Source organism: Sycon ciliatum, chromosome 12, assembly GCF_964019385.1.
Source record: "Sycon ciliatum chromosome 12, ocSycCili1.1, whole genome shotgun sequence".
NCBI classification, from domain to species: Eukaryota; Metazoa; Porifera; class Calcarea; order Leucosolenida; family Sycettidae; genus Sycon; species Sycon ciliatum.
Genome location: NC_088654.1, coordinates 14,015,014 through 14,038,899, shown reverse-complemented (window position 1 = coordinate 14,038,899; position 23,886 = coordinate 14,015,014). Strand labels below are relative to the sequence as shown.

At 49.0% G+C, this 23,886-nt stretch overlaps 1 protein-coding gene and 1 long non-coding RNA gene across 2 annotated transcripts in view; one reads left to right on the top strand and one right to left on the bottom strand.

Annotated features, from left to right (window-relative positions):
- LOC135828009 (probable E3 ubiquitin-protein ligase DTX2) overlaps positions 1 to 7,776 on the bottom strand; it is a 14,822-nt gene extending 7,046 nt beyond the window's left edge. The window contains exons 1-6 of the mRNA XM_065340446.1: positions 7,005 to 7,776; positions 5,747 to 5,895; positions 5,272 to 5,381; positions 4,332 to 4,408; positions 3,008 to 3,139; positions 2,057 to 2,118 (exon numbers count right to left, since the gene is read on the bottom strand). Coding sequence (XP_065196518.1) covers positions 2,057 to 2,118; positions 3,008 to 3,139; positions 4,332 to 4,408; positions 5,272 to 5,381; positions 5,747 to 5,895; positions 7,005 to 7,317 — 843 coding nt within the window. The 5' untranslated portion in view covers positions 7,318 to 7,776. The remainder of the gene's footprint in view (positions 1 to 2,056; positions 2,119 to 3,007; positions 3,140 to 4,331; positions 4,409 to 5,271; positions 5,382 to 5,746; positions 5,896 to 7,004) is intronic.
- Positions 7,777 to 13,662: 5,886 nt separating this feature from the next.
- On the top strand, positions 13,663 to 14,542 carry LOC135828626 (uncharacterized). The gene is made up of 2 exons (XR_010555732.1): positions 13,663 to 14,282; positions 14,365 to 14,542. It is a non-coding gene; the product is annotated as an uncharacterized LOC135828626 (long non-coding RNA).
- Positions 14,543 to 23,886: the final 9,344 nt, after the last annotated feature.

The window sequence follows — 23,886 nt, the reverse complement described above, 5'->3', positions numbered from 1 at the left end:
TGTGTGTGTGTGTGTGTGTGTGTGTGTGTGTGTGTGTGTGTGTGTGTGTGTACTGGCACCCAGCGGCAGTGCCCTGCTGAGAGATCCTCTGTGTGGGTACATCTGGTTGTTTGTTATGCACCCACGTTCCGGGCCAGTCGATCAGTGAAGGACGCATTCTATGCAGATTTGCAGCAGGCTATCATGGCTGTTCCTCTCTCAGATCATTTGATCGTCCTTGGAGACTTCAATGCACGTGTGGGTTCTGCTGTTGAGCCTCAGTCTTCTGGTTCGTGGCGGGATGTCCATGGAGGCTTTTGCATTGGTGAGCGCAATGATGCTGGGATGGAGTTGTTGGATTTCTCGTTACGCAATAACCTGACCATCTGCAACACCCATTTCCGGAAGAGGATGATACATCTGGCTACGTGGCGGCACCCGGGATCCCAACGTTGGCATTGTATTGATTATGTACTTGTCCGTGTAAGTCAAATGCAGTATGTTGTGGACACCCATGTGATTCGCGGTGCAGAGTGCAGTACTGACCACAATCTCTTGTGTAGGTGACAAAGCACGACACAAGTGTAGCGCAGAACGAAGTCTCCCCATCCAGGAACAGCGTGGTGCTGTGCAGTGTGGTACATGCAGGAGGTGGTTTCACTCTCGTGGTGGCTTGCGTGTGCATCGTTGTTTGCCCCTGGAACCATCGGAAGCGTCCGCGCCGGCATCACCTATTCCGCTCAACGTCCCAGCTTCTCTCTTGTGTGTGACATGCAATCGGCAGTTCAAGTCAGTGCCTGGTTTCAGACGTCACAAGTGCGACCGTGGCCATCGTACAACCAGGTCTGATAGAGCGTCGTATGGTGTTCGCTGTTCTCGCTGCAACCGTCAGTTCCGTCGACAGAGTGACCTGAGTCGTCATCTCCGTTTCTGCTCCTGACAATGACTCTGGCTCCTTTCGGAGTGGTGTGGCCCTTGTGGCAACCAAGCTACAGTAGTAGTAGTAGTAGTGTGTGTGTGTGTGTGTGTGTGTGTGTGTGTGTGTGTGTGCGTGTGTACAAGACCGGTCAGCTTGGCGAGAGCAGGTTCTGGTTTTTCAGCCTCCTCGGGCAGTAGAGAAATCCGTACTCTGCTCATCTTGCAACCGGGCTTTCTCTCGTCCTCAAGACAAGGCACGGTACAAGTGCTTGGCTGAGCGCCAACTTCCCGTCCACCAACAGCGTGGTTCAGCACAGTGCGTCAGTTGCTGCCGATGGTTCCGAAGTAAGGGTGGGCTTGCAGTTCATCGCTGCGAGCCTGCACTCCCTGAACATGCAGATACGGCATTGACGGCGTCTCTCGCTAGTTGCTGTTTTCAGCATTGTCAACGCTGCAATCGCTGCTTCAAGTCCCGGGCTGGTTTTAACCGCCATAACTGCAACCGTGGAAAACATCTTGCTGCAGCCGATAGGGAATCACTGCCGCTGATCTGCATGCATTGCCCGAAGCGTTTCCGACGACAGCAAGATTTGACGAGGCACCAGAAGTCCTGCCAATGACGGTGCCCTCCAAACTCTGGCCCCTTCCGGGAGTGACATTGCCCAATGGGCAGTCATGCTGTAGTAGTGTGTGTGTGTGTGTGTGTGTGTGTGTGTGTGTGTGTGTGTGGTGTGTGTGTGTGTGTGTGTGCATATGCATACGTGTGTGCGTATGTGTGTGCATAAGTATGTGTGTAGTAGACCACAAACCTACATAAAACTCTCAAAAGTCAACACACTCCTGGCCTGGTGCACACAAGCTCACCATCCATAATCCCCCTCCCCCATCCACGTCCACATTCACCAACCCTTCCCCACACCCATGACCTTGTGACGCCCATCACGGAAGGCAATGATAGCGATGCCACCGCAGAAGCCATAGCAACTTGTGCTGCGACTGCACCATTCAACAGCTTGCAAGGCTGAAGAATATTGACCGCCACTATTCAGCCGGGTCTACACTTCACGGCTATTCGACGTGGGGTTTTTCTGCCTCCCCCCCCGCCCTTCATCCCCCACACACAAGGAATAACAGAGAATACAATCTAAAGAGACGGTACCTCGGTGCTATTCTCTTCCACGGCCACAGCACTGCAAAACCCTAGATCAACAGAAGCTGCTGCTGCAGAACAACACAACAAACGCACAACATGACATAGTGCCAGGAACCAAGAACAAAGAACGTCAGCGTTTCTCTGAACACAGGCATATCAAAGAAGATTGCACAGCAACAACAGCAGCAGCAGCAGCAGCAGCAGCAGCAGCAGCAGAATCAGCAGGATCCATGGCAGGAACAGCAGGATCCATGGCAGGAACAGCATCCCAAGCAACAGCAGCAACAGCATTAGCAGCTGCAACAGTATTAGCAGCATCAGCAAGATCCATGGCGGCAACAGCATCCCAAGCAACAGCAGCAACAGCATTAGCAGCTGCAACAGTATTAGCAGCATCAGCAAGATCCATAGCAGCAACAGCATCCCAAGCAACAGCAGCAACAGTATTAGCAGCATCAGCAGGATCCATAGCAGCAACAGCAAATGAAAGCATGCATAGCTACATGACTGGCCACAGACGGGGTCAGCTCAAACTTGAAGTGGCCAACGGAAAGGGTACTGTCGCCGAACTACAAAAACAATGAGGCCAGGTGTGTGCCATGTCAGAGAATTTACTGGGCTCTTCTTCACACGCACACACGCGCGCGCGCACGCACACACCATGTCACCATGTATACGCCCGTCGCAAGAGAAGCACGCAAATCTGCAAATGCACTGGATCTGCACCCACAGATTTTCAACGATCGCGGATCTGATTCTGATTGAAACAGATCAAGACAAGCGCCAGATAACTGTCTAATCCACACAACCTGCGAAGCCATGTAAATCGACCACCAATGCACACCTGGTCTACGTCACACAGAGTACATCGGCATAAAACGGCCAAGACAGTTACCTATGCACACTCTAGACTTGCTGGGGTAACCAGTATAGACGCACACACACAGCGAAACACACCTGCAGCGTGCGATGACGATGGTGTTGCAGCGACTTCTGACACTGTAGCTGATGTAGCCACTGCCACACTCGCAGTTGAGACTGGCATTGCTGGTGCAGATGTATGTCCAGAATGTTTCTTTGCTGGCAAACCTGCCACAGAAAACAATGCGCATAAGTCATAAACTTCCTACTGTGTAAGTACAAATTTTCGTTCACGAAATCTTTCCCCTAACGAAAATAGCGAAAGTTAATCCCAAACGAAAATTTGTACTTAGACAGTATCGTAGTATGCAGCGAAAGTAGGTTACCACTGATTATCAGGTTTGTCCTACAAATGGTAGGAAAAATTCCAAAGCAGTTGTGCAAGCCGACATGCATCCATACATGACACACACACACACACACACACACACACACACACACATACACACACACACACACACACACACACCTCAGACCTCAGACCTGCCCATCGCGGAAGCGATGATAGCGAACAGCTATGTTAGACATAGCAACTATAGCAACTTGTGCTGGGATTACACCATTCAACAGCTTGCAAGGCTGATGAATTGACCGCCACTATTTTTAGCCTGGTATCCACCACACAGCTGATTGAAGTGACTTTTTCTGGCCAGTGAATCCTTATTTTTCATTTTTCCATTTTTTTCTTCTTCTTTTTTCTACACACACACACCACACCACATACTCCGGCATACACTGGCTGTTGGTAACCACCCAGGAGAATGAAAGAAAAGTCAGGAAGAGAACAAGAAAGAGAAGAAAGACGTGTGCGACCATAATCGTCGGGAATTGAACCCACAACCTCTCGATTGGAAATCGACTGCACATACCACTGCACCATATGAGACACACACACACACACACACACACACACACACACACACACACACACACGCACGCACACATGCATGCACACGCAGGTACACGCACACTTGTACTTGTTGCTCACTGCCAAAACTGGTCACGTGGGTCTCCCTGGGAGAGAGGAGAGAGACTCAAAAGGAATCTTGGAAAGATGACTCAATTGGCTATTGAACCGCCCAACGGCTGACACCCCCTGAAATCCCCAAAACTCTTGGTGGACTTGACAATGATCCCACTTATGAGCTCACCACACCTCAGTAAGTGGGTGAGGACAAGGTGCAGAAAAAGGATTGACGGCATCAGGGTATCCGTCCAGGGATCCAACTGCAATTACCCCTGCCCCAGTGAAGGTAATACACACACACACACACACACACACACACACACACACACACACACACACACACACGCACACACACGCACGCACCCACACACACACACACACGCATACACGTACCTGCAGTTGATGAAGGTCTCGTTGTGGCCGATGCTACCCCAGCATTGCTGCCTTGCGGTATATACGATGGACCTCGCCTGCAAAACACAAAAAAGAAATACCAGACACAAATACTCCTAAAACATGTCGGGATTCGATGTACCGTATTTTCCGAGCCCAGACCTGCACTTTTTCATGCAAACTCAGACCAAAACCAGCCCTGCGGCTTATATACCGAGCATTTATTAATTCATTTCATGCACACACACTCACACACACACACAGAAAGTGCTTAACGCGCCTTGATCCTTGATGGTGGGGACGGTCTTACGGATGTGGAGAAATCCGCCCGACTGTGTTGCAGGCGAGCCATAAACAATCTATTGCGACATCCGTTTGTTTGTATTATCTAGTGTCGAGGAACAAACAGGAAAATTTGCCCAATTTAATACATGCTATCGACTAATTTAATTAAAAAAGAATAAAAATAAGGCCAGCAAGACTGGGTGGCTGACCCGAAACGCTATAGTTTTACTTGCAATTCAGCGCAGATCGTGAATAGCAACTGAATAGAGTGATTGTCACGTGACAACCCCCCCCCCCCCTCCCCTTTTTTCTTTCTAAGGGGCCGTCCGGGGTTACCGATTGTTTTTCCGAAACGAAAAGTTTTAGTATTTTTCAGCCCCCACCCACCCACCCACCTTTTCTGCAGGTAAAACGAATTCCAATAAAATATTGATGTCAATTTTCGACACCCAGAAGTAACTGGGCATTCTCCATCCGCATTCAATAATTATTTTCAAAACGAAACTCCATCAAACCCACCCGCCCCCAAACAAAAACTTTTCGTTTTGAAAATATTATTGGTAACCTTGGCCAGTAGGGAAAGAATAATGAAGCGGGCAATAAACACGGGAGCAGGCAACGCTAAGGCCTAGACAGCACACATGGTTGTGCATACCTCCGTCTGACAGCCCGCTGGAATCCCGTGGACAGATTCGTCTGGTGCATGGCGTTCATATCAATCTTGTACGACTGGCCATTGGGCTGTGCCGGCAGCTGTACTGAAGTCTGAGCATGTGCACACACGAGTGCACACGTACACACAAACACAAGCATGTATTGTGCCAGATAGCCGACTAGCAGATGGCCGAGGGTCGGACAACCGAGCGTCACACAGCCACGATTGCAGCATACATCTATAGTTACTTCAGTCCATTCGCCAAATCGGGGCCCCTGATACATTTGCCTAAAACAATCCTCTTTGCACATATCTCAATCAGTTTTCACCGTATCCACTTCATCTATCACGTTAACTTTTTCTGACCTATATATACGTCATTGACATCACGATCTTGAACAAGAATGAAGTGACACTGTGAAAAACATATGGGCCCTGATTCGTTTAATGGACTATAGTGCAATACATTACTAACCTCGCCTCTGGAGGTGGCTGCCTCTAAGACTTTAGCTGCAGCTTTAGAATAGGCAACCCAGGTGCCATATTCCTGGAACTCCCAGTGTATGCCCTGTACCAGTGTTGAGGTCTGACGACACAGCCGGCGCTTCACTTGACGAGCGGTACCTGAAAACACAAGGCGCCGAGGAGACATGACTTTTAGTGCACACACACACGCACACACACACACACACACACACACACACACACACACACACACACACACACACACACACACACACACACACACACACACACACTACTACTACTACTACTACTACTATTGACAGCTGCCAGAAATTGGCCACGCCGCTCCCAAATGGGAGGTACTGTCAGAGAGGTTAGGGGGGGGGGAGGAAGGCAATGCTCCAAGTGGCGATCCAGATCTTGCCGCCTCCGGAACCGTCGGTTGTGGCAAACTTGGCAGTGAAACTTGAAATGCTGGCGTTCAGCCATAGTGGGGCGCTTTGGACAGGTTCCACAACGGTGACGCTTGAGACCCGCAGCCGATTTAAACGAACGCTGGCAGGTTGTGCAAGTTACACCCGGAACAACAAGAGGAGCAGGGGCAGGGGCCGGCGGCTGGTCGTCATCGCCTAGCTGGCACTTATGCCCGCAAAGCCTCCTCTGCTACGTAGCCACACACACACACACACACACACACACACACACACACACACACAGCTGCATGCACAGCGTTCAAGCAAACAAGGGCATTGTACGTGCACGCATACGTGCATGCATACTTCCACATGCCCATACACATACACACCAACGCCCACCCACAGACGCACGCACACATACACTTACATACACGAGTGCGAGTACTCCAAACGTTGCGTTTCGCTCCTGCCTGGCGCAGAGTACAACGCCGCCACAGTATCACTTGCAGCAGCCGTTGCATCTCGGGCCGCGGGGCGAGTGCAATGCGAGCGGGAGCGGGTGACGAACGTGTACACAGCATGGAAATGAAGAGGTGAATGCTCAACTGACTCGTGACGCACTCGCCTCGCAACATACGTTGAACCCTTTGTTTGGTTTTATCCCTCTGGTATTGCTGTTGTGCTGGTTTTTTTTTGGTTTTTTTGTGTTTTTTTTACTGTGACTTTGGCCAGTATGACTACTACAGTATTCATTTCGTCTTGGGGGTTAGACATGGGGGAAGTTGTCATACAGGGGTGGTGAACCTGCCTTTCTGCGCTGTTGATTGAGTTCGTCTTCGTTTTAAAACTCACCTGTGGCTAAGTTTCGCTGCACCATGGCCAGAACGTCCACCTCATAGCCGAGAAGACCGGGACAAGATTGTCCAAAGGTCACCGCTGGCTGAACAGGGGCAGAGGCAGCTGCTGAGGATGCGCCTGCTACTGCTGCTGCTGATGATGATGATGCTGTTTTAGAGTTGGCGTGGGCTGCCTCCAGAAGCTGACTCGCCGCTGGCTCGTACGGACACCAGTCTGAGCCGCGGTCCCAGAACCAGACGGGTACGCGGCCATCTTTCTTAGAGGGCAATGTCGGCGGACAGGCCGCTATGCCATCGGCAGAGGCCATTGCCAGCCCAGTGTTGCGATGCGCAGGCACTACTAGGTTTCCACAAGTACACGTGCACCGATAACTAGACTCTTTCCCAAACAAATCTTAATCCGAACAGGTCAGAAAGATTTCTTGACTAATTTGAAACTTCGCAGTCCAATCAGTAGGAACGAGTGGTCTGTTAGCTTTTGACGGAAGTACCAGGATACTAAGTGAATCAGCAAAATGAATAATTGGTTCAATCCACTAACTAAAATCAGGTGTCACATACGTCCTTCTTTCAACTTTACCTGGAGCTGTGTGAAGTGATTAGACTGTCGCCTGAAAATCTACCAATTAGCACGAGCACAACGACAGAAGTGTAGCTGATTCCGCGGAGAATATTACTTCTGCAGCAGGAGAAACTCCCAGCCTGGGTGAAGTACCAGTAGTTGGTATTCTGAACACTCACTTTTCCACTTTTTGCTCTTTGACTTTCGATTGATTCGAAAGTTTTGAAACTACTCTATCCAAAAGGGAATCCCCCGGGGGAAGAAGAAAAGTTTGCATGACGTATCATGTGAGTCACTGGCGCATCATTGGTAGGCTTTTCCACATTCAGCCCTCACCATCGTCTACACGGATTTCAAAAGCGTCGACCTCCATTTTGAAAACATGGTGGCTGGCCGCGCTACCCGTAGGCGCACGTGCCCACCGCGTGTCTCAGTGCGAGCTTCGAGCTCACGAGCTAAAGATCATGTCGCCCACTCATTTTCCTGTGTTTCCCCATTTCTTCGAACTAATCTCAGCTTTTGCTTCAGGTTTTGCTTCGCTCGTGCTTCAGCTCCACGCTGTAGTCTGAGTTTAGTTCTCTTGTCTTCTTCCAGCAGAATACTGCAAACTCTACAGCACGTCGAGCTCCTCCTAGAAGAGTTTATTTTGCGTCGAGGCAGACTGTCGATCGTTTCAGTCCTATCTTGCCGTCGTCTCATGAGCGCCCCGGAAAGCAACAGTATCTATTTTCTTGTCGTTCCATTTTCTGGCGAACTCATTCACCTACTACTTCTTCCTTTATGAAAGCTTCAGGTGGCTGAGTTCTCCCACTAGCGACAATCATGCCTTGGAAATGAACAGGATATTCCTAAGGTATATACAGCCAGTGCAGTGATGTCAGTGTACTGCGCGTACTAGTAGTTGTTTGTTTTGTCGAGAAAGAATCCCTTTCGCACTCGCGCGGGCCGCGAGGGCGCAGCACGGAAACAGGTCTATTGAATTCATTTCTTGGTCGATTTCGACAACCAATACGTCGTTGTTTTTCTTTTTTCACTGGCTATCCTTTCTCCGCTTCCGAATTGCGATGCCGTCCACCTGGAAAGCCTTGAAGTGAAACGAGTGGAGGCCGGTTTCGGAGGTAATTTTCGGCCAAACGGCAATCAAATCGAAAAATTCGAAGCGGACGATCTGTTGGTATCTATCGAAAGAAGACGTTGGCCCATAAAAAATCTTTGGAAACTACACCGTATGAACCAAGGAATTACGGTAAGTTTGAGAATTTTGGTACATTAGCTGTACGCTGATTGGTCGATTTGCGCGACCGTTGAGAAACGGGCCAGTGACGCTTTGTACAGCGTTGGTGAGGGCTGACATTAGGGACCTTTCGCATTTGCTACGAAACGAATGCGAAACGAAAGTTTGATTCGGCTCGTAATCGTTTCGTTGAAAACAGATTTCAGGTTTCGCAAGTCGTCATGCAAATGTGCATGGCAACTACGAATACGGCCGCGGGCGCCGGTAGCTTGGCGTACGGGTTTTTACACGCACACGTGCATGGATCATGGAATCAAGGGAAAAATGTGTACCTTGCAAAACATGTGTACCTACCCAAATAAATGTGTACCTGACGGATTCGGAGCGTGCCACGAATGAAGAGGCTTCCATTCGTGAAAACGAGTTCTCCGCAGGGACTCTGACGAATCCTCGAACCCAGGTGACGAATCAGCATTCGTTTCGTATCCGTACGCGGGGTGCGAAAGGTCCCTATTATTCGAAAAAATATTGGAAAGATGTGGATGTAAAACTCGATTTTTTGGGGGAATGATGTTATTCTCAAAAATGGATAGATTTGAAAAAAATCTAAAAAAATTCAAAAAATCACCCAATGTGCGAAAATAATTAATTATTCACCCGTTGCCATGGCAACAAGATGGCTGCCAAATTCATTCGAAGCAGGGAGTCGTAAAAATATTGGTATTTTACGACTCCCTGATTCGAAGCATGTACAGTGTCATATTGGCATCAGGGAACCATACATGTACATGTATGGCCTACAGGACATGTACCCGTCCATGCATGCACATCATTATTAATATTATTATTATTATTTTTTAAAGGAGGTCGGAGGCGGATAATACTTTAAAACGAAGGTAAGTTATGGATCGCAAATATCCACGCAAACACACATCCAGTCATAATAAGGCACTTGTCATAAGTATCCGAACGTTTTCGGTCCCTTCTCATCAAGGATTATACAGGGAATGGCTCAAGCTGGAAAGACTAAAACTTATATAGCGTAAAGATAATTAGATAACAACACTCGTGACAAGGTGGAAAATTATCAAGTTTAGCACGACACAAAACTCGAAGGAAAATAATAATAGTGACAACAACATAGTGAGCAAATTAAGTTACATTGTTACCACCTCGACGAGGAGTAACACCAAACAATTGTAGCGACAACACATTTTCTTTCTGTACGCAAAGTTCAGGATCTAACTTACGGATATACAAAGCTTCTAACACAGCCAAATGTAACGCACATCTACCACGTGACAATATTGAGAAAACATTATCACTGTACAACTCACGACAATTGGTACGGGCTGACAGATGTTGCTTGATTGACGAAGTGCGATTCTTAGCTCCATTGGGTGTTGTCTCCTCCAATGTCCCGTCATCTCGCCTCTTCGTGGCATCACCACTATCTGTCTCTTCGCGTTTCCGCGGCCTTCCACGTTTCTTGACACTAACCGTTGGGTGCGCGATACCCGGTGTCCTTTCCGTTACGTCTCCTCCATTGCGGATTTCTATTGAGCTTCTTACTCCAACTTGTCCGGTGTCCGATATTGAGGTTAGTTTTCGCGGTCTACCACGTTTTCGAATATTGACTGTTGTTGTCACTTCCGTTGTCGTTGTACGTTCGTCCTCATCAGTCCGTACTTTCACTTGGCTTCTCGTCACCCTTTCCGACGCCGACAGATCCTTTGTCAGTTTCGGTGGTTTACGTGTGGGTCTTTCACCATCTTTTATGCTGTTCTCAGCTGGCCCGTGTCCTACACACGCAGAGGAGGACGGGCATGCAGTCACATCTTCACGGGAAGAGGAAGATCCTCCGATGGACTGGACAGCACATTTTGGAGGACGACCACGGCGAGGACGACAATCGCGCGCATCAAGCGGAACACAACTTGATGAGAAGGGACCGAAAACGTTCGGATACTTATGACAAGTGCCTTATTATGACTGGATGTGTGTTTGCGTGGATATTTGCGACCCATAACTTACCTTCGTTTTAAAGTATTATTATTATTATTATTAAATTTTTGATAGGGCAATTTCTTGGTTCCTATCGGGAAATCGGGCGACGGTGGTATGCTCTGTCTTGGAGGGATTAACGTTCAGGTTCCATCTCGCAAGAACTGCTGGAGCTTGTTGTTCAACTTCACTGAGAAACGTCTCATCCCGGCTCACAAAATCAACATCGTCCGCGTATGCGATATCCAGCGGCAGGTCATTGTCCACAGCAGGGCGAGATGGCAGCTCCTGTCGTAGGTCCCGGAGAGCAGCCTCCAGGTAAATGGTGAAAAGCACTGGAGAGAGACTGTAGTAGTAGTGACCGAGCGGGTCCTGGGACAAGGGTTGAACCCACTTGACCTTATGAATGGGTACTTGAACTTTGCGGTTGTTAATTAAGTGGCCACTTGACCTTTTAATTGGATAAGTGGTAATGAAGTGGCCACTTGAGATCTGAAGTGGTTTTGAAGTGGGCCAGGTGTCATATTTAATTGGATTAATGACTAAGTGGTGTTTGAAGTGCCTCTCGGCGTCATAATTGCTTTTAAAGTGGTGGGTGTGGTTGTTAATAAGAGTCACTGTCTGGGAATGTGTTCTGGAAACTTCTAGGTATTCCCAGGATTGATATATGATGCAGCGTTTACTGGAAAATGTGATCAGTTAGCATCATGGATATTGAAGAGCAATTTGAAATACTGCGTGCGTACAAGGAGCGTCAACGCGCCGTCGTTGAGCATGACGATGACCCTTGTCCTGATGCCCCTCCTCCTAGTCCAAACATTGACAAATGTTTTCATAATCATCAAGTTGTGAACGAGGGGCACTTTGTGTGTACTGTATGCGGACTTGTTCTTGATAGCGTGCTGTTGCCGGAGGTGAATTTTACAGAGAGATGCATTCTCCCACGGCTATATGCGGCTCGGGAGCGATTGACTGCCGTCGACAGACATCTGGTACGCTTCATGCAGAAGACCGGTGTCCTGCTGAACCTTCACGGTGTGCTGGAACCGTTGCAGTACATGAAGAAGGAGAGTGGCTACAAGAGCCTGAACTATGCCATAGCTCTGACATGCATCTGTGCTGAGCACGACGAGATTTGCCAGAAGCTTCAGCCATATCTTCCAAAGAGCCATGTGGCGTGGGCACGATCCAGCAAGCTAATGAGTTGCAAACCGCAGCAATTTTCGAAAGCCTGGCTCCGCCAACTTCTAATCCGTACAAAACCTCTTACCCCTTTTCAGCTGAAGAAGTTTAAGCAGAATATCCGAGAGTTTAATTCTGAGGAGAAGGAACTGATGCAAAGACTAATCCAATCTTACGGGTGCTGTGAACCTCGTGTGGAATTAATTCCTGCGGAGACGAAATGTGCGCTGTACCGTTTCTCAAGTGCCATGTGTAGGGCGAGGAAGATGATGATGAAGGGTACCGTTGCCGCTGTATAAAACCCCTGACATCTTAATTTTCCATCATTTCGCAAAGCATCCTTGCCAAGTCACAAGTAATTGTTGTTGTTGTCTTCATCCTTGCTATTACTTTGGTGAAGAAGAAGAAGAAGAAGAAGAAGAAGAACAACAACAACAACAACAACAACAACAACAACAACAAGATCATGAACATGTGGTCTATTTTGAAAGATCATGGTGAGGACGGCCATTGTACAATGGGTGCGCTGATGCGTTGTGCTGCGCGGTTAGGAATCGCAACCTCGCTGACAAACCTGGTGGAACCTTTCAATGGAGACCATGGATATGATCAAGCAGTTGTTGAAAGTCACCCCATAACCAACTTGATCTGGATTGCTGCCAAGGACATGGCTTGCTGCGGGCGGAAAGAACTACTTGATGTAGTGAAGCTGCTGTTTCCAGTTGATCCAACCCCTGATGGAAGTACGCCTAGTACTGCTACTGGCAAGTCGGACATTGCTCAACGCCACCTCATGAAGAACCTATCCTGCGTGTTCAAGAAGGTGAAGAGCACCTCTTCCAGTAACAACATTAGTATGATCATCGTGTTGGTTGCACTGCTCATTCTCTTGTGTGAAGAAGTGTCGCTGAGAGGATACGATCATGAGCTGCACTGCACTCTAGTTGAGTTCTTCGATCAAGAACTGCATGCTATTGACGTGGTGCACTACAAGCGTTGTCAGCAAACTCAGTCAACATTCACGAATTGTGGAATTCCACAAATGCTCACATTGATTACTATTATGTCTATCCTTGCCTCCCTCACTTTGAGCTATATTATTTGACATGTAGACACACACACACACACACACACACACACACACACACACACACACACACACACACACTCAAATCATCATCATCATAATACATGACGTTATTCATTAAAAATGTTTTATTATAATTTATCAATACACTTGGTAAAGAAAACGGAATGAATCATAAATGTTGTAGTTTCTGTACACGCCTGTGATGGTATTGTCCATTCTCAGTACGGCTTGATTGGCATGGAGTGGGTTGGAAGTGAATGACAGCGTGCACTTGTTCTTCCTGGGTGTTTGACAGTGTGACATCCAGTAGCGTATCTCCTTTGTCCCGCGCTCTGCAGCATCTGCAGGGTATCCAACTAGAATGTATAACCCAAGTGGCACATGGTACCGGCATCCACATTTTTCCAAATGGGAATTCAGTGAGCACCAGTTCTGTGTTTGCTTGAGTCTCCGGGAGTGTTCCGCTAACAGTGTGTTCTTCTAAAGCGAAAGTTTGTCGTATCAGTGTTCTTCTTAACGAGGTTTCACTGTACATACTTGTAGATGCAAAAAGACACACATAGGTGGTCTTTATATTACATTGTCTATTCCTTGATACATTGACACGTCTGTGTATTGCTCCCCGTTCTGATAGGTGTATGTTTTTGTTGTAATCGCCGTCACGTGAACGGTGTTGTCAGCCCTCACCTCTCTTCTTTTTACCATACATTCCTTGTAGACTTGTAGGGTTTCATTCTGTTGATGTTGTTGTTGTCCGTCTTGTTGTCGTGGAGGTGGTGGAGGTGGGCTAATTAAGTGGCCACTTGAAATGTGAAGTGGTGTTTGAAGTGCCTATCGGCGACATAAGCATTTCTTTTAAAGTGGTGGGTGTGGTGTTAGTAAGATTGACTGTCTGGGATGGTTTTTTTGAAATTGAATTATGATATTCTGGAATATTCTAGGTATTGCCAGACTACCCTTCAACCAACGAGCATCAAACAACTGGATGGGGATAAAAGTGATTGGAGCCGCCTTGATGAGTCCCATTCAACTCCTGCCTGAAGATCGTCTTCTTCTTCTTCTTCAAAACAAAGATGCAATTCAGCTGTGACTTATGTCTTAAGACTACGACCGGCCTCCAGCCGTTCGTTGACCACGTCAAATCAAAAGGACATCGGAAGAACCTGGAGGCTGGTCGTCAGCCGGTTTATAAATGTAGCTGGTAAGTGATCTGTTATACAATTATCTTTATTTGAAATACAGGAGATCTTATACATCTTGTTTTATCTTTTTCCCCCATGCAGCGATGACGAGTGGATTGATCTTGGGGCAATGAAGGATCACGTTACAACGTCCCGACACATCAACAACTACCTTCAGAGGCTTATCAACTTCTACGGGGTGTTGCCCATTAACAGCGTGACGAAGATGGCGCAAGCCCAGGCGGAGCTCCTGTGTTTATAATAAAAAGTTTAAAACCAACATATCTGTGTTAAATGTTTGTGTGAAAGGGGTCGAGTTCTCATTCAATTGCATGTTCCGAGTTGATGGGTTTGGAACGTTGAAGTTCGATGTGATCGACGTATTGGGTAGCTGCAAGTTCGTTGAACAGAGCGGTGGCAAAACATGTGACAGTTGTTTTTTGGCACGTTGTAAAAGCCCTTGACGAGATTCGAGTCGTAGAGGAAATCTACCATATTCTGCAGATTTAGATTCGATTGGTCAGTAATAATCTCCTCTATTGCCGTATTGGAGTTTTTCGATAGGCACTCGTCAGCTCCGCATTATAGTCTATAGACGGATGTAGACGACGCACAGACGCCATTTCCTGAACAGCATGGACCTGTGTGATCAATTCGACGCGCTCATCAATTACGTTCGACAGCCAAAGGGCTCTCCTGCAGGTGATGATTGTTGCAATCACGTGACCGAGGCCGTGATAAATGGACGCACCGGAGCATGATTTTCAAAACAAAGCGATGCATGCCAGAAAAAAGATGCTATCAATCTCGACAGCGTCTCCTAGGCGTCGACAGACATCTAATTAGTTTTCTGAAGAAAACAAACATTGGTGACTTCCTCTCAGCTCACTTCAACCTTCACCCCCCTGCAAGAAACGCTACATTCTCTGAAGAAATCCTGTTTTGTACAAAAGCCTCAACTATGCTATTGCACTATCGTGCCTCCTATTCGATAGTAGCCTGTCGTCACATCGATATCAATGATGTCAGTGACGCCTCAAAAAAGCCATTTTGAAACCCTGGCCAAAGCGAAGTGGATGTAACAACGTCTGCTTCACCATCTCAAGTGGAAGAGGGGAGATCGCGTTTTCCCACGTTCAGCGCGTACGAGCAACGTGCATCTCCTGTGAAACCATCTCTTCAACTGGAAATGGACGTCTTAATTCCAAACACAGTGGAGTTTCTGCTGGAAGTACACATGAAACATGGGAGCAACCTGATGCGTTAGACATGTCGGTTAAACTCAGGGGTGACTACCATGATCTCTACCTAAAGACCGATGTGCACCTTCTTGCAGATGTTTTTGAGAAATTCAGATGCACTGCAATGCTCACGTACGATTTAGATCCGACACACTACTACACCCTGCCTGGATTCGCGTGGGCTCTTCTAAAGCATACAGAGATTTCACTCGCTCTGCTCACTGAGCTTCGGAAGAAGGCCGTCAACGAGTTTGACAAGGACTTCTTCAAACTTATGAACAATATGAACAATGTGTCTGGGAAGACAATGGAGAATGTAAGAAGAAGGATCTCCGTTAAACTACTCCGTGCAGAGGAAGAGGAAGATGTCATCAGAGCTGTGCACCATTCCACAGTAAGCGGTACATCTTACTTCTTAGCCGACGGTGTCAGCACACTTGCGCATGGACACCACCGCATCACACTGCCGGATGACTGAACAGTGATGTGATGTAATGGTGGTGGTGGTGGTGGTTGACAATCACAATTATTCACACCCTGCACCATGTCAATTTATTTCTAATGAGTTATTGATGTTGATGTTATTGTTTTCTACATACCACAGAATAATCTTCTTCTTTTTTTTGTCTAGTTTCCCATAACTAGACTTTTATTTCTAATATACCTAAATATAATTGCTGGAAATACAATCACAGTTGATGATGATGATGATGATGATGATGATGCAGTCACGTCAGCAGCGGCAAAAGAAACAGTATTAAAGAGTGGCACAGTTGCGCCCCATGCTACCGCCGGCGCAACAGCTTTTGTTGGAAACGGCTGGTGAGAAGGGTGTTTCAAATTGGTTATCCTCCATGCCGTCTTTCATAACGCCCAGTTCAATCCTGAACAAATCGGATTTTCGTGATGCTGTTTGTATTCGATATGGTTTGTCATTGGAGGGAGTGTCCAGTTCCTGTATTTGTGGGCAAGACATGACAATAGATCATGCCATGAGTTGCCCGGCGGGTGGTTACCCAATTGCAAGACATAACGAGATCCGGGACATTCTGTCAGAAGCTATTCGGGAAATACTACCAGATGTGGAGAAGGAGCCTCTTCTCAAGCCGTTCGAAGGAGAAACACTACCACATCGAACTGCGAACCGGTCTTTGGAGGCGCGTCTGGATATCAGGGCGCGGGGCTTCTGGACCCGGCAGCAGGATGCCTTTTTTGATGTACGGGTAACACACCCGAAGGCAAGCCTGCTGTCGCGTACAGACGTCCTGCGTCAGCTGAAGACCCATGAACAGGCCAAAAAGAGAGAATATTGTGCCCGTGTAAATATTGTAGAGAGAGCATCATTTACACCGTTAGTTTTTTCAACTTCAGGCATGTGTGGGCCAGAGGGGTCTCGTTTTTTGAAAAATTTGGTATCGCTTGTTGTTGAGAAAAATCCTGAGTTACATTATTCTGTAGTCATGGGACAACTTCGATCTGTATTGTCGCTGTGTTTGCTCCGGTGGTGTATTACCTGCATACGTGGTTCGCGGGCATCATACAAGCGCCAGCGCCACAGCTTTTTAACAAGCTGCCATACCGTTAGAGCACGTTGATGTGTACGGGTGTCTTATGTTTGTTCTTTTATTTTCCATCATGAGCCGGTCTTCTCCGATTGGTGGCCCCATGCCCCATGCTCATTGTGTTCAACTGCACTTTGCGTTCCTTTTTATATTGAGTTCCAGTGCACTTTGTGTTCATTTTCCTCTCTTTTTCATTCTATTTGAATTTTGATGTATTGCGTTTTTGCTTGCCCGTAGAAGAGGCTGTTCAAATGATGATGATGATGATGATGATGATTTTTTTTTTTTTTTTTTTTTTTTTTTGAAGGAGTGGAACCCTACACAAATAATAGTTTAAATGAATCCAACGCAAAGATCGTTTTTCCATGAAATACAACAATTGAACACAATTACATGCTTAAAGGCATGAAAGCAACAAAACAGCAACAAAAGGGTAAGCGCCATACCAATCCCGCATGCACAGTCAGGACACAGCACGATACTTAACAAACTAGACCTGACTCGGCCACGGCAATCGAGACATCATGAAAACATCTCGCCGGATGGTGGTACCGTGACCGAGCCCCACGTATGCACAACACAGCAGCACGCAGCAAAGCAAAAGACAGCCGACAGCGGAGTAAACCAATGACCTGGGAATAGTGAGATCCCGATGACTCGGCCTGCATCTGGCACAGTCTCTTGAGGAACACATTGCACAGCCTCCCACAACCACCATGCACAGAGAACACGAGAGGTGTGAAAGCGGCTCTTTCTACATTTGTGACTCTTGGCCCATATTCGTTCCACTTACGCCGCTCGTGCTGCTGGTACAATGTAGGAAGGGTTCTGGACCCGTAGGAAGGAGCATCTGGGCAAAATACCCTTACATCAAAAAAAGCTTCCTCCCCACGGGTCCAAAACCCTCGAGCGGCTATGTCCAGGCGCGCATCCTCTCGGCGGTTCGTTGACCGAAGAGGAAACCTCTCACCAGAAAGAGGTTGCAGCGCTGGTTCTGTCGAAACGGCAGTGCAGACTTCAGTCAATTCCCTCGCCAGCAGGTCACGTATCTCGTTATGACGAAGTGTCGGGAAGCCGCCCCTGGCGCAACATAGCTGATGCTCAACTGAGAACAGCTCACCACACACACAGGTTGCCGGTGTATTGGCTAGCGGCCATGCATATCTCAATGCCAGAGCATCCCGGAAGTCACGCTTGGTGAGACGAAAGCCATGCTCCGCCAGGGGCAGCACGCTCAGCCATGAGGATGATCCTTTCTCCGTGTGTTCTTCTATTCGTCGCTTCGTCATCTCATCGCTCGTGTCCACTATTTTGTTCCTGGCTGCCTTTGCGCGCTCCCGGTTTTCGGTGTGGACGACACGCTTTTTGTGACGCATTTCATGATTGATTGATTGATTGATTGATTTTATTTGGATTCGCGAGACCAAACGAGCAGGAGTGCTCAATAACAGGGTAGCGAATGGTTGAGTTGTGCTATGTGACAACGTAGTGTGTGCGTGGAGGGGGGAGCTGCGGAGGCCCAATACAATGTAAGGGGATGGGAGGAGAGAAGGCCAGCGGAGAGTCAAATTCAGAAGAGGGAGGAGAGAATAGCTGAAGTAAACGGTTACTGAGCGAATTCAAATAAACCAAACAAACAGCAAAACAAGTACACAGCTCACGAGAATAAAGAGGACTGGAGCACAGAATTGAACTGCTGATGTACACAGCTGACGAGAATAAAGACAGGAGCACAGAAATGAACGGGAGGCAGTCTACGAAGTGGTGGTACCATCGGTGCATGCACCACGGTACATTATCATATTATCGGCGCGGCTTTGCAAAGTTCGTGGGTACTGAATACCATGGTGTGACCAATTGTGTAGCAGTCTACAACGTGTAGGGAATGGCAGCTCGGCGGAATGCTGGGATGTTGCCCATGGCTCGCACCGTGTCAGGTATATGGTTCCATAACAGGCAACCGCGAGATGCCGGTCGGCATTGGCCTGCTCGGCTTCTGGCTATTGGTTGTTGCAGGCCCAGACTGCGCTGAAGGCGAGTTGCTCCGCAGTTGCTGACAAACAGTGCCTGCAGAGCAGGACTGGCACGGTTATGAACGCACCGCCATACCAGCACGAGCAGTTTCTGGCGATATACCTCGTCCACGCGATAAACAGAGAGCCTCTCCAAGAGGTCACTGGCCCTGGTAAATCGTGGTCGTCCGAACACCGCCCTTGCTGCGCGGTTTTGGGCCACCTGCAAGCGGTTTAGCTGGTTGTGGGTCAAGCCAGAGCCATAGGCGGACGATCCATATATCAAATCCGGCATGATGACAGATAGGAAGTACTTTCTTCGACTAGCTAGAGTGAGGCAACGTCGCGCCCGCCACAGACTACCAATCTTCCTAGCAGTGCGTGAGATGCACCGGTCAACTTGCGGTTGCCAGGCCATTCGTTCATCGATCAAGATGCCGAGGTATTTCGCGCTGGTGGTGTGCGGAAGGACATCATTTCGACAGCGTACAACCACGTCCGGCTGCTGCCCACTGCTGCTGGTAAAAACCAATACATTGCTCTTCTTTGCATTTAGTACAAGACCACGAGCGTCCAGCCAACTTGAGAGGGAGGTAACCGCCAAGCTGAGCGCATCAGACACCTCTTGCGCTGTCCGTCTTGCACATGTCAGGGCGATGTCGTCCGCAAACTGCAGTGATGATGCCGGCGCAGATTCAGAGGGGACATCTCTAGTGTATAATGGAGAACAGCATGGGTCCTAGTACAGAGCCCTGCGGCACACCACAAGTGCACGGTACAGTTCTGCCCAGTCGGGAGCCCATACGAACGCGTTGATGGCGCCCAGACAAATAGTCGCGAAACCATTTCAGGGCTGTGCCGGAGATACCGATGCTGAACAAGTCCTGGATGAGGGTGGCATGCTTCACCTTGTCAAAGGCTTTACTCATATCTAACAGGCATGTTGCTACAACAGAACCATTGTCTCTTGCTTGGAGGACGGTGTCCGAGAGCAGTGCCAGTGCATCTTCGGTCGAGTGTCCAGGGCGGAATGCAAACTGGGTGTTAGGGAGAGCTGGGTCGACGAAGTCAACCAGGGCTTTCTGCACCAGCTTTTCGAGTAGCTTAGAGATCACGGGTAACAGCGACACAGGGCGGTAGTTTGTGGGCACGGATGGGTCTCCGGCCTTGAACAGGGGTGTGACGTGTGCTAGCTTGAAACCTCTTGGCACTTCCCCGCTAGACAGGGACGCATTAAACAGTGTGACCAGTGAAGGGGCAAGGATATCAGCGCTATGTTTCAGTACAAAACCGGGTATGTCGTCACTTCCTGTGGCCTTGGTCGTGTTGATTGATCGTAGTAACCGCTCAACTTCCCTGACAGTAACCAGCGGAAAGGAGATGAGACATTGCTGTGGGGGTGGTCCGCTTGGTATCTGGAGACTTTGCGGCCGGCTGGTGTCCGTGATAACCTTGTGGAACGCGGTGGTTACTGCATCCATAGGGCATGCGGGCTCCTGGTGTTGACGGCTTCGTCCTGTGACCTGATTGATAACCGACCACATTTGACGAGGATTAGAGTTATTCTCACTGCACTGGGTGCGGAAGTACTCATTGCGTTTTCTGCGGTACGCATTTGAGCATGCAGATCTGGCTCGCTTGAAGTCCTGATGTGCCGCCCAGTCCCCTTTGTTCGCGAGCCATTTCTTGTGGAGTCGGATTTTCCGCTGATCGATCATCCTCTGAAAGGGGGTACCAGCACCAGCAACATCAGCAGCCACATCCGGTCCAGGGTTTGAGTTGCCAGCGACCTCCCGCGGCTGCACCTCCGTTGCCGTCATCGTGGGAGTGGGAGACGCTCCACCACGGTCAGCATGATGATGATGATGATGATGATGATGATGATGATGATGATGATGCCAGCTGGCACGCTCGACTCGGACAAGCAAAATACGGAGCCTATGCAGCCGGCAACAAGACATTAAGGCGGACTTGAGCTCGGAGCAACAATTTCTTGTTGAAATCGCGTCCGAAAAGGGAGTATCGTCATGGTTGACTGTTGCCCCGCGGTGGCAAGATGGAACCATCCTGAAGAAATCCGACTTCCGTGATGCCCTGTGCATCCGCTATGGGCGGAGGTTGAGTGGGCTACCCGATTCATGTGTTTGTGGTGTGCCTCTCAGCCCCGCTCATGCACTTACCTGTGCCACTGGCGGCTATACCATTGCCCGTCACAATGAGGTGCGGGACTTGGTTGCTGGACTACTGAGGGAGGCTGGAGTGGTGGACGTAGAGACGGAGCCCCGGCTATTGCCCTGCAGCAGTGAGCATTTGCCTGGTGGTCGTTCCCTCAACCGATGCGCAGAAGCTCGTCTGGATGTGCGGGCTCGCGGCTTTTGGTCGTGGCAACAGGACGCTTACTTTGATGTGCGGATCACTCATCCCGCAGCGTCTGTGTTGTCTCGATCACAAGCCCTGAGTCAGCTGAAGTCTCACGAGCGAAACAAGAAAAATCAATACGCCAGCCGTGTGGTTAACGTGGAGCGCGGCTCCTTCACGCCACTTGTATTCTCGACGTACGGCTTTAGTGGCCCAGAAACTACTCAATTCCTGAAATCATTGGCCTCCCTGTTTGTTGAGCGCCATACTGAACTGAAGTACCCACTAGTAATGGGCATTCTACGCACCCGTTTGTCTTTCTGCTTGCTGCGATGGGCAGTCACCTGCTTCCGCGGTTGCCGCGGTTCGTACGGCAAGAGGCGACAGCCGAACTCATTTCTGGCCCAGTGCCGCCAGGCGGAGTAGGGTGCTGCCTTTGGCCTCAACTTAATATAATGCTATTTGGTTTTTCCCCTTTTATTACTCTGTGTTCATTGCTTGTTTTTGTATTGATTTACTTCCTTGACTGCTTTTGTGTTTCATCATTTTCCGGTTGGTTTTGTGTTGATTTCCCCTGTTCACTTTACATATTGTAATGATATACATTTGCTTTGCCCGTAAAAGAGGCTTTTCTCATGATGATGATGATGATGATGATGATGACAGCATGGAACAATTTTAAAGAAATCAGATTTCCGGGACGCTCTATGCATCCGGTATGGTCACAGATTGAGTGGACTGCCGGAGAAATGCGTGTGTGGAGTGGATCTCAGTCCCGCACACGCCCTCACTTGCGCTACTGGTGGGTACACAATCGCCAGGCACAACGAGGTGAGAGACCTTGTCGCCGGTCTCCTGAGAGAGGCAGGTGTAGTTGACGTCGAGACCGAGCCTAGATTATTGCCGTGCGGTGGTGAGGATCTACCAGGAGGGCGTTCGCTCAACAGAAGTACTGAGGCTCGTCTTGACGTGCGGGCTCGGGGCTTTTGGTCGTGGCAACAAGACGCTTTTTTTGATGTGCGGATTACCCATCCCGCAGCGTCTGTGTTGTCTCGATCAAAAGCCTTGAGTCAGCTGAAGTCCCATGAACGGGCAAAAAAGAATCAATATGCCAGCCGCGTTGTGAATGTCGAGCGAGGATCGTTCACCCCACTGGTGTTCTCGACTTATGGTTTCAGCGGGCCTGAGACAACTCAATTCCTAAAGTCTCTTGCCTCTCTCTTTGTAGAGAGAAGCCAGGATCTCAAATATCCTGTTGTCATGGGTATGTTGCGTACCCGCCTGTCGTTTTGCCTCTTGAGGTGGGCCATTACGTGCTTTCGTGGTTGCCGAGGGTCTTATAACAGACGGCGGGTGGATTCCTTTGTGGCCCAGTGTCGTTTGGCCGCATAGTGAATTTTTATGCTATGCCTCTCAACAATATCACTATGGATAACATCACATTTTTTAAAATAACTATTTGGTAAAGTGACATCATCTGTCATTCAATATCTATCTGGTAAAATAATCAGCATTTGAATATCTATTTGGTACTAATCATTCAACTGTTAAATGTCATATTTTACCTGAATATCTATCACGATTTTTGCACATAATCTCGGTTATCACCGTTTCAAGCCCGTACAAGAGGCCGTTTCCAATGATGATGATGATGATGATGATGATGATGATATGTCACCGCCTCTGCCTGCTGGATCGCCTTTGCCTGCCTGTGCTGATGCGTCGCTGCCTCGGCCTCCGCGGCCGCCTCCGCCTGACTGTGCTGGTGCGTCGCTGCCTCCACCTGTGGGACGGCCCCTACCTGGCTTAGACAAACCGCCGGTGCGACTGCCTTCGCCTGACCGTGCTGCCGTGTCACTGCCTCCGCCTGCGGAACCGCCTCTGCCTGACTGTGCTCGTGCATCGCTGCCTCCGCCTGGTCTAGACCAGCCACATGTGCGACCGCCTCCGCCTGATTATGCTGGCGCGTTGTCGCCTCCACCTGCGGGTCCGCCTCCGCCTGATCTTGACCAACTACCTGATGCCGTATCGTTCTCTGCGCTGCGTGCGGAGCCTGTTGCCGTGGGATTAGGCGTCGAAGGGCCTGGCGAGACTAATCCTAGTGGTCCGTGTGGTGTCGCTGAGGCTGTTGCTGCGGTGCGTGCTGGGCTGCGCCAGGTGAGAGCACAGCGGGACCAGATTCCGCCTCCGCCTGATCTTGACCAACTACCTGATGCCGTATCGTTCTCTGCGCTGCGTGCGGAGCCTGTTGCCGTGGGATTAGGCGTCGAAGGGCCTGGCGAGACTAATCCTAGTGGTCCGTGTGGTGTCGCTGAGGCTGTTGCTGCGGTGCGTGCTGGGCTGCGCCAGGTGAGAGCACAGCGGGACCAGATTTCGCGTGGTGTGCAGGCAGAGATTGGCCCTGGACTGTCTCCGTGCCAGCGGCTACTGTTAGAAACAGCGGGCGAGAAA